This window comes from Galeopterus variegatus, unplaced genomic scaffold, assembly GCF_000696425.1.
Source record: "Galeopterus variegatus unplaced genomic scaffold, G_variegatus-3.0.2 Scaffold1059, whole genome shotgun sequence".
In the NCBI taxonomy this organism is placed as follows: Eukaryota; Metazoa; Chordata; class Mammalia; order Dermoptera; family Cynocephalidae; genus Galeopterus; species Galeopterus variegatus.
In genome coordinates this window covers 116,995-128,025 of record NW_007727170.1, presented here as the reverse complement: position 1 = coordinate 128,025, position 11,031 = coordinate 116,995, and the positions used below count along the sequence as shown (strand labels likewise).

Below are 11,031 nucleotides of genomic sequence, written 5' to 3'. Positions count from 1 at the left end.
GCTCTCTCACTGCGCTCAGGTAGCTGTTCAGATGTCAGCTCCTCATAGAGGCCTTCTTCCCCGTTCCTGTCTACCTTTCCATTCCTCTTCTTCAGAGCAGTTATCACTACCTGATATTTGCATTCACCACACCCCCAAAATAAAAGCCCTATGAGGTTCTGGAAACTTCATATATCAACCAGTGTGAGGCAAGCTGGCACTTAACACTGTCCATTTGAGCTCCCCCGCAAAAAACCAAAGCCACATCTCTCATACTAGCTCAGTTTTAATTTTAAAGTGACAAATGTACAGGTGGAATAAAATTTTAAGCAACACCCTCCAAATTCCACTTACATGGCAAGGAGGAGCTGAATGTAATTTTGCTCCATCACCAACTAAACAATAGTTCATTAGCAGTTATTAGTAAGTTACAGCACAGAAACAACACCCTGCAGTTGTGGTCCATTCATAAATTGATTTTCACGTAGGCTTAGTTGGAAGAATTGGTTTTGTCTATCCTGACCAATGGTCAAAGGAGGCACAGATGGGTTCTTTCTATACGTTGAGCAAATCAGGTCCCGCTAGCCAGCAATGTTCTGCAGGAGCCTGGTCCATCCAGCTAGCTCACTCTACCTGCTATGGGTCCGATCTGCCCTTTGACTCCCAGGGGAGGTCCATGGTCTGAGCCCAACTCTCAGGTACCATCTAATGAAGTAAGGGTGGATCTGACAGGTGGCCTCTGCTTTAACCCAGCAGCTTAGAAAATAGCAATTTTTCTTCATGACTTGTAGAAAAGAAATGAGTAGTATGGCTAAAGGTTGAGGTAACCCTAAGTTCAAATTGTCTGCCTGCCAGGAATAAAATAATGACATATCCCTCCAATAATTTACAGTGGTAGTCCATACGAACTGTAGTCCATAGTAGAACTCAGTGCAGTTCCCAACAGAACATCACTTGAGCAGGAAGCCCTCTGTAAAAATATGGCTGTGCAATGAGAGGAACGATTCTTTGGAAGGGAGCTGAATCTGGGAGAATGAGCTGGAAGACACCGCGAAGTCCTATGCCTTTCCAGACCCTCAAATCATTCAGGATCACTGGTCAGAGAAGCTGGCTGTGCCGTGGGGCCAAACCACCAGCATTCTCCGTTGGCCTCTGTTGCACTGAAGCTGCTGGGGCCACGGAAGAGTTTAGTTTTCTTTACAAGTAAGCACTTTGGTGGGAGAGCACTGCAAAAGTTGCCAAGACAAAATCATTAAAAACACAAAGAACAAGTTGCAGGGGTCACAGGCAAACAGTTTTATCGATGTATCATTTAAAACACTCGTTTGTCCTCCCCACAGGACTTGAAGGTTCAGAAAATATCCAAGGGAGATGATGAGATACACTCACACCCCATTCTTACCACTCAAGGGCACAGAACAAGCAGGAACTAAGTTGGCCCTGTGACTCCAGGAGTGCAGCCTGCTCACTGTGAACCAGACGCCTGGAGCCAAGTCCAGTCCACAGATGTGCTTTTATTCTTTAAGAGGATCGTCTAGAATCTAGATTTAGAAATGCCACATTAGCAGCCCTGAGATCATGCCCTCATTAACTCTGCCAGGGGAGGGAGGAGAGAGAAACTGCAGACCTAGAGATGGGCCAGGATGCCCACTTTGTGCCTTGGGGTTTGCTAGGGGGCTGAGTGCTGCTATCTGGGCTGTGCTTTATTGGTGGAACTGAATTATGGCAGAGCCACTAGAAGCACAAAGGGTCAGTGCGATCACTCAAAAGTACATCCTGAAAATGTAAACGAACAGATTCCATATGCAGACTAGAGGTGATTTTACACTTAAAACATTTAAATATAAATTAAGCTATAACTTAAGTTACAACCAAAAGAAAAACAATAGAAAAGCCAAAAAGACACTCAGCAATCAGAATGCTGAACACATACACAGGACACCCCAAACACGAGGCCATTAAAGCGATGCCATTTCATTGTGCCAACTTTACATTCATCATGTGCTAGTCTGGTGGGCCACGCTGCCCCGTGCATGTCATGCTGTCTGGCACTGCACTCCAGCCCGTGGCCCGTCGTCGTCCTCCTCATAGGCCTCCCTGTGCTGGCGCCAGTTCTGCTCACTGGGGTTAAACTCCTTCAGCTCCACCTGATCCATGTCATCTGTAATCCTCACTTTCTGTCGAGGAGGGAGTAAAGCTTCCAGATGAAGAAGCTTGTCTTGAGGAAGCCAGTGTTTTTCAGGAAAGATTACCTGCAAAGGTGAGGCGGAAGAGAAGGGCGGGTATTTTTTCTACTTCCAATTAAGGCATTTAACAATAAGTCCCAAGAGTAAATCACAGGAAACTTACTAAAAACTGTATAATCAGCGTCCCTTTTTCCAGGGGTGCTTTGTAGATCGGCATTCCTTCATTGAGCACACATTTCAGGTCCCCATGCTTTATTACCTCCCCTGCGACAGAAAAGGTTTAGTTATGAAACAGGAAAATGAAGGGAGCCTGGAGAGGTCAGTCTTCCTTTTGGGAGAGCCTGAGGGCAGGTCCTAATCCCCTGTGGCAGCAGGCAAAGCAAGGGGTATCATAGCCTCTGGAAAGCTGGTCCCAGTGGTCGAAATCCGAGTTATCTGTCAGGTACTGACTAGGTGAGGGATTGGAGGTGGGACTCTTTCTGGCCTAGGCTCTGGGCTCCAGCAGTGTGTCAAGGAGGCAGCAGGCTGAAGCCTTCATCAGAAGACTGGTTTAAAAAAAAAGTGAACTAGAAGTCAGAACACCCAGGTCTGCCTGAAATGGGACTAATACCTGTCAGCCTGCCCCAGTGTTTACAAGCATCCCTGCCAGGAGTGGGACAAGAGACCCAAGCAGAGCTTGGAACAGGAAAGGACCTCATAAGGAGGCCAACCAGCATCCCAACTGGCATAAGAACCGGCCTGTGGCCACCTGCAGATGACAGCCAGGTTCCTGAGTAGGGAGCTCACAAGATGGCTCCAGCCACCAGCAGTCTCCTTCACAGTTACAGAGCACTTCCTTGTGCACTGTATGCGGGACTCAGTCTCTACCTTGCACCTGCTGGACCTCACATCTGCATGACTTCAAAAGGCATCACGGCGTTCAGACCCCCCGAGTGCTAAGGCTCTCCCCAACTCTGAAAATGTGATGTCCCTCCCTAGCATGGAAAAGAAAAGGGGCAAAAGAGTCTCTGAGTGTGCCCTTCAGCTCGGTGATGAAAATGTAAAAAGAAGGAAAGAAATGTTTAGAAAAAATGGCGGGGAGGGAGGGAGGAGAGGAAGCTAAACACTATTTTAGAGTAGTGGTATATTCCATATGAAGCAACTATCCAGAAGGTGAGATCTCTCTTCAAGATGAAATCTTTAAGAGTACTTCACACAAGTTTTAAAACATAAAGTGTGACTGTTTTCGGGGGCTGCTCATGCACAGGGCTGTGATTCAGACATGGCCCTCAGAGCCCACTGGCTGTGCAGGATGGTGGCCCCTTAGCTAAACAGCCTCGGGCTGCTCGGCTTTTGTGTTCTTGATTTGGGTTTTTTTGCAACGGTTTTTCTGTCTCCCTGTTCCTGTCAGGTGTCACTTCTTGCCACTCTCAAGCTCAACTCCCCAGGCTTCTGCTTCTAACTTGCTGGACCAGGCATGGAAAACTACAAGAAAAGGAGGACCCAAGGCAGGCTCTTCCTGGAGGCAGATGCTCACAACAGCCTAAAAGGGCTCTGGCGTGGAAGGCATTTCAACAGTGGAAGGGAGAAGAGGAAAGGAAGAAACAAGAAATAAGCCAAAACAAGAAAAGGGGAGGGTGAAAGAAAGAAGTAAGGACACAAAAAAGGATGACTGAGAACAAAAAGTAGGGGGGGAAACCCCCCAAAGTCTCCAGCAGGTGGTTTGCTGCTTACTCTGCCCTTCCTTCTAACTAAGCAAGGAAACAGGTTTCTCAGGCTTTGCCTCTTCCTTCTCCCAGGGCTCCTTCCCCACTCCCTGGGGCTGGGGCAGCGGAGGAGTGTGGGGCTCTGATCCCACTGTGGGACCCGCTCCAAGACCTTGAATCATCCACCCTGGCTAAGAATGAGCTTTCCCAAAGAAATGACATACAGATGCTGCCCAGCCCTGGCTCTCAGAAGTGCTGGAATCTGGGCTGTGACAATGTTAGGTACATGATACTAGGGTGTTGAGCACACACCTACTCACAACCAGTGGCCTAGGACTTTATGTAAACTGATCCTCAAACTTTCCTCCTCAAGTGGGGGAAGGAAATGGGTACCTTGGGAGTTCTATGGAATGGAGCCTAAAGGAAGGTGTTTTAAATTTTCATGCAAATTTTCATCATACTGCAGTGCTTTCCCCAATCCTTGATTAACTACACACGCGCGCGCGCGCACGCGAAACAGCTGAAAAATCAAGTGGGGTAAAATGTTAACAATTGCAAATCATATATGGGTGGGCCTTGTACTGTTTTTATTTTTGCGACTTTTTGTAAGTTTGAAATTGTTTCCAAATGTAAAAAGTTTTTTAAAAAACCCCACAAACTCTGATCAAGGCTTGGGTATATAATTCTATTTCATATTATTCCCAGAAAAGAGGAACCAGCAAGAATCAAAGAAGGAAAGTGACAGAAAGAGAACAAGTCTAGAAAGAGGAAAGCAGGCAAAGAGAGGAAGAGAGAGAAATAGGCCCAGAGGCAAAGTCTAGGAAGCAGGCAGGGGGCGTGGGGTTTGCTTACCCCACTGGACCGCAGTCTTATCAGCAGCTACCACAGTCCTGGGACCAGGCTATCAGCTGGTTACCTCCCACCCCAGCCCTGAACCTGCCCCTCTAGCCTCAAACCTCCAATGCCAATAAAAAAAACGACTCCTGGACCCCAAGGCCGGTGAGGGGACTAGAGCAGTCCTGCTCCTGGCTGGTGCTGGGGCTGGGGTGCCTGGGTAGCTCAGCTGGCAGCACACTGTTCAGAAGTTCTCTTTAGGCACAACTGACCTCCTATGCTATTCAGAAGTGGCTTTCAGTCAAGGTCCCTTGCCTGGCCTCTCTCCCTTCTGCCTTAATCCGTCCAGGGAGGTGCTCTGGTGCCCACACAGACGTCAACTGCAGTGAGCACCAGCTCTCCTGCAAGCTGAGCACCCTGGTGTCTGTGCAGGTGCTTGGGGGCTGAGCTCTGGCCCTCAGGAACCCTTCCACCCATGGCAGCTCCCTCTGGCTTGGTGGGTGTGTGCAGATGGGCAGTTCCCGTGAAAGCCACAAAGTATAAGGTGACAGGTGATGTCTTCCCCCCCCCCCTCCAGGAAAATTCTATCTTAAACTGTCTCTTAGGTGTAATGGACATCACATAGAGAAACATGTAGATGAATCAGCACAGATCACCACTTGATAGAAAAACACCACCTATTATCAACTGTGTTTTATTTTAGAAAAATAAATTTTTAAAAATTTAAGTTTAATTAGCAGATTCCAGCTAGATTTTTAGACCCCTAAGATTTTTTGTTTGTTTAAAGATGACCAGTAGGGGCTGGCCCGGTGGCGCACTCGGTAGAGTGCAGCGCATGGGAGCGCGGCGGCGCTCCCGCTGAGGGTTCGGATCCCATATAGAGACGGGTCCGCTCACTGGTTGAGCGCGGTGCGGGCGCGACACCAAGGGTTGCGATCCCGTTACCGGTCACGAAAAAAGACAAAAAGAAAAAAAAAAAAAAAAAAAAAAAGATGACCAGTAAGGGGATCTTAACCCTTGACTTTGTGTTGTCAGCACCACGCTCAGCCAGTGAGCGAACCGGCCATCCCTATATAGGATCTGAACCAGTGGCCTTGGTGTTATCAGCACCACACTCTCCCGAGTGAGCCATGGGCCGGCCCTTAGACCCCCAAGATTTGACATTCTTTTCCCCAACTCTGAATTTTTTTTTCTAGGAGAATATAAAAGAAATTCACAAAATTCTCCAGAGTTATTAGTGGTGACTTTAAATTTAGAGAAAGACAAGTCAGAATAACCTATATAACAGAAGTCAACCTTCAGTGTGAAAACAGGCTAACCTGGCAGCATTATGATGCCAGCCACACAGAACAACTACAATGGAAATAGGTGTTTGAAATATTACCTGGTTTGGATGTAATAACAAGAATTCGTTCATCCAGTGTTTTTATCGTCTTCTTGAAGCCACAAAGAGCTTCAGAAAGCTGAATTTTCATTTTCATGATCAAGTCATGGCCTCGTCTCTGAAAGACACTATGATCCTTCTGATCAAGCACAATTATGACATCACCAGGCTCCAGCTCAGGCTCCTGATCTCCTTCTCCATGAAACAGTATCTTTTGCCCATCTTTCATACCTAAGAAACATTAGCCCTTTCTGATTAGCTGTTTCTCATAAAAACTGTACTTTCTCAAAGCTTTTGAGAAGGAATGCAGTGTCCTCTTGTGGCTCTTTATTTATCAAAGCCCCAACCTCACGCAGGCAGTGGGTGGGGAGGGGTACCTGGGACTATCATTGAGAAAAGAGGCCCTGCCTCCCTTAACGTAATGTGGGTCTAGGCCAAGCCCGCAGCAGGGAGGTCATAAGGCTGTGTTGGTTTGGGTGTTGACTCTCGTACTTCTGGTGTCATCTCTAATCTAGGCTATATTCGCAGGATTAGAAAGCCACAGCATAATCAGGGAATACTTGGAGAACAGGTGAGACTGAAAAAGGCCTTAAAATGGTGGTGCCAGGCAAGATGAATGGCAGGGAAGGCACTGTGTTTGGGAGAATCTGATGCAGCAGACGGGGAGGTGGAGCAAAGGAACACACAGCTACGAAGACATGCGCAAGCTCTCACAGCCAGTGAGCAATCAAAGCGGCGAGGCAGAACACTCCAAAGATTCCAAAGGAACGGGCTGAGAATGGCAGGAGAGGGCAACTAACCAAAACTGAGGTCAAGTAAGACTGTGAGAGCATTAGAAAACCTAAGAGAGAGGGTGCTTGTGATCTCAAGGAAGAAAACTTCGGCGGGTGACACAAAATGGAAATAGGGCCAGGGAAGGTCAAGAGAAGACCCGGAAATGAAAGAATTCATGGTAGACCCTAATAGCTTTTAAATGTGTTGTGACATATCTCGCTCCCCAGAAACCTAGCTTGTTTGCCCCATGTTTAGTACCCAAGAAGCATTTCCAGCCAGGGTGGAGTGCCAGCTCTGCACAGCCTCACCTTTCTCCACGTGGACCTCGATAATCTTCTTCTCGCGGATGACCTTGGCGCCACTGCAGCTGTCGCAGCGGTCCTTGGGGTTGATGCGCTCACCCTGGCCCTTGCACTCGACACACACGGTCTGGATCTGCTGCACCATGCCCGGCCCAATCTGCTGGATGTGGATCTGCATGCCCCGCCCCTTGCACAGCGGGCACTTCTCCACTGACCCCTTCTTCCCGCCAATGCCTGTTGGGGGTGGGGAGAGGACAGGAATGAGCCCTGTGCTTTTCCCTTACCGGTGTCCCTTTTAGGAGCCACAGCAGAAGTGTAGGGAACCATGAAACTGGATATTGAGATTAGAATTCTATTTACAATCATGAAAAGCAATGTGAAAGAGTCTGGATGAGTCTGGCCAAGTACATAACATCCAGTTGTTAACATCTGATCTCAAACATTTGTGGTTTTGGCTGCGCTAGTCCAAATGTATTACTTGAGCTTCATCAGATACACTTGCTGCCATCCCAGGGTGGAAAACCACCACGGCTGCAGGTGAATGAGGCTGGGGCTGGGGAGAACCACAGAACACAAGTTCTGTCTATGAGGCTGGCACCCAGCTCAGCCAAAGCTCTGTGGGAGAATATAGGTCTGGAGTCACCAGATCTGACTTTTCTGGAAAACTCAGATTTTAAAAAATTATGTCAATTACATTCACATTTAAGTCAAGAGGTCAGAAAACTATGGCCAGACTGCCTAGTTTTTAAAATAAAGCTTTACTGGAACACAGGCATGTCCATTCATTTATGTATTCCGACAGCAGAGTTGAGTAGTTACAACAGACTGCATGGCCCACAAAGCCTAAAATATTTACTATCTGGCCCTTTACAGAGGAAGTTTGCCAACTCCTAGGTTAGATGAACTGTCTTGATTTTCAAATTTTTAAAATAATTGTCAACATATTAAATAAATGTGCAGCCCACATAAACATTCATTCAAGTAAACAGATTTGGCCTAAGGCCACCTATCTGCAATCTCTGCTTGATCTCTGCATTTGAAAAGATAAATTATTTTTCTCTGTGCTATAAAACAAGCAGACTGTTTTCAAATCTAAGGGATAAGACTGAGATTCAATCAAAAATTAATTTACCTTCACATTTCTCACAAATTATATTTTTCTGGAGGGACAATTTCTTCGTGACTCCATTATATAAGTCTTCAAGAGTTACTGACAACTGATGCACAACATTCTTGCCTTGCCAAGGGAAAAAAAAATTGCAATCAGTAATACTGGATTAAATATACTACTGTATTAAATACACTCATATGACCCTTAGTTGTAGAAGTCTCCAGAGGCTCAAAGCTGTGCCTGGGTCATTCAAGTCTTCAAGAGTTACTGACAACTGATGCACAACATTCTTGCCTTGCCAAGGGAAAAAAAATTGCAATCAGTAATACTGGATTAAATATACTACTGTATTAAATATACTCATATGACCCTTAGTTGTAGAAGTCTCCAGAGGCTCAAAGCTGTGCCTGGGTCATTCATTCCCTCCCCGGTGAGAAGCAATGCTTCTGTTACACCAGCCTGTCCTCCTGGCCCTCTGCCAACAGCAACATCTAATACCCTCTCTAGCTATGAGCTATCACATTTATAGAGGTCAACAAAAAGACTTTCCACTTTTATTTTCTGAGAACAAAGCTGAGGACAGGGAGATCACTAAGTAAGACACCTAAGGCTGTGTTATGCAACAAAACTGGCTAAGTTCTCCCCAGAAAAGAGGCCCTTCCCTCACAGATGAATACGTGATAACCAGTCTCTGGACCTGTTGCTGAAACTCTTTCTTGGCATTAAGCTCTTCACTTTCCAAGCCCTTTCATAATTTGTGGCCAAGTGGAATTCTTTCCTCTGTCAAAATCTTGCTTTAACATCAGGACAGTGGGCGTTTGGACCTCAGGGTGGGAGTCTGTTTTCTCCAGCACTATGCCAGCCTGTTGGGACTCAGAATGAACCCTACTGCTGCCCACAGAGCTCTCACACTCACCGAGACAAGGCGTCCTGGTTTAATAGCTGTCAACTTTGAGAGATGACTTAATTAAGAGTGTGACATTTTTCATCTCAAGACAGCGAGAGAGCTGGGCAGGAGACTACCCCAGCTTTTAATCATGTCCACACCATCAATTATGTGAGCAAGTGACATACCCAGAGGACAGGGGAAGGATTTTTCCTTAATAAACACTTCGTGATTTTCAGCACACTGTGTTCACCAAATTGACACCCAAGCTTTTTAAAACACAAAGTCAATTATAATGTGAGAACAAGTACAGCTTCATTTATCCAGGGGCCTCTCATTGACCAAAACCACACTTCTTAAACCCCAACACAGAGCTTATTTCTTCTCACTTTATCCAGAATTGTAATAAGCTTGGTTATCTATCTGGTTGCAAGATCCAAAGCAGATTGATTGTCAACAGTAAACTAGCCGGTGGAAGGCAGGGGCTGGGCTGTAAGAGACGACCAGTAACAGAGGTGGCAGCCCAGAGCCTGGCAAGAGGTAAAATGTAAAAGAATTAGAAGAGCAAATCCCAGAACTCACAAACAGCGGCCTGGGGCCAGTCAGCTAAGAGCTAAGAACCTCATTCACCTCCTGGGGTGCTAATCATGTGCATTCTGAAAAGAAAGGCAGGTAGTTTATTTTACAAAGATTTTAAAACATAAAGAGGTAAATTTTGTTACCTAGAAAATCCCCTGAGCAGGCTGGGAAAATGAGGCCCACTGAACATGGCAGAGGACCTACTGGAATTAGAGCGGCCACAGGCCCTGGCCCAGTGCAGGACAAATGCCATGGAAGGGAGGGCAGGCAGGAGGGAGAAAAGCACTCTCGGTAGAGGCCCCACTAACAACTGCAGGAGGTGCTGTTTATGTCCTGCAGGACACTCAGGTGCCTGACCCCAACAGGTGAGGAAGGACAAGATGAACGATTTAAAGTTGATGATCCCCAAACACGACCATCGTACCCTTTTAAAGCATGATCCATCCTGATTCCAACAACAGGTACAATTCTGGAAACTATTGAACTTGCTTATATCTCTTTAAAAGCACTCACCTCTTCTCTCTCTAGTCATCCGTCCTCCACCACCAAAGAACATGTCAAAGATGTCCATGGGTGAAGAGAAGCCGGGACCACCTGAACCTCCTTCTTTAATCGCCTGTTCTCCACCCTGGTCATAAATGTCCCTTTTCTTTGGATCTGAAAGCACTTCATATGCCTGGGATATGAGTTTAAACTTTAAAAGAAAAAAAAAGAAGAGAGAGAGATTTTAAAAAGAGAAAGAGAGAAGAGGCTGGAGATGTTTTATTAAGCAAACCCACCATATGAATGTAAAACAATAACAGAGAATTCTGCGCCCAACCCCTTAAACTAGCCAGTCCATACGTTCTCTATCTGGAACCTGACTTTTCCATTTACTCCCTTTGTAAAGTGGGGAACACAGGGGAAAGATTATTAAGAGACTGGTGGCAGGGACTCTGGGAGAACAAGGGAGAGAAAGTAGTACGGAGGGAAAGTTTCTCCCTCCTGGCTGCACCAGACAGGAAGAAGTTGAGCCCAGCTGGGATCCAGTGGGCCTGTGCCAGGGCTTAATCTATAACCAGATAAAGTCCAGCACTCCAGGTGCTACTACTGGCCCTCCAGCTGATGGGAATCACTTCACTAGTTCACTAGCAGGAAATTCAACTACAGGCATCTGTGAGCACCTAACAATGTGCGTGCCAGATGTTATGTGCAAATCTGTACTCCTGATCTTCCCCCCTCGTCCTGTGCCTCTCAAGTCTTCCTCATATCTCAGTTATCGGCAACACCAAGCTCACCTGTCAACAAATCCTGTTGGTGCTGCCTTCAAAT

General features: G+C 46.5%; 1 protein-coding gene across 1 annotated transcript; it reads right to left on the bottom strand.

The window, feature by feature from the left end:
* Positions 1-247: 247 nt before the first annotated feature.
* DNAJA4 (DnaJ (Hsp40) homolog, subfamily A, member 4) lies at positions 248-10,411 on the bottom strand. Its single transcript, XM_008574526.1, has 6 exons — positions 10,234-10,411; positions 8,277-8,381; positions 7,151-7,378; positions 6,069-6,299; positions 2,329-2,429; positions 248-2,231 (listed from the first exon to the last, which is right to left on the bottom strand). The coding sequence occupies exons 1-6, from the start codon at positions 10,289-10,291 to the stop codon at positions 2,016-2,018; spliced, it is 939 nt and encodes a 312-aa protein (XP_008572748.1). The 5' UTR covers positions 10,292-10,411; the 3' UTR covers positions 248-2,015.
* Between the last annotated feature and the right edge of the window lie 620 nt (positions 10,412-11,031).

What these genes read in the sequence shown, in the direction of transcription:
- DNAJA4 (XM_008574526.1), bottom strand. Translation starts at nt 10,291, where the DNA reads ATGGACATCTTTGACATGTTCTTTGGTGGTGGAGGACGGATGACTAGA. An exon ending in AATTTGTGAGAAATGTGAAG is followed by an intron (nt 7,379 to 8,276) that starts GTAAATTAATTT and finishes CACCCCCAACAG; the next exon opens with GCATTGGCGGGAAGAAGGGG. An exon ending in TGTTATTACATCCAAACCAG is followed by an intron (nt 2,430 to 6,068) that starts GTAATATTTCAA and finishes TTTCTGTCGCAG; the next exon opens with GGGAGGTAATAAAGCATGGG.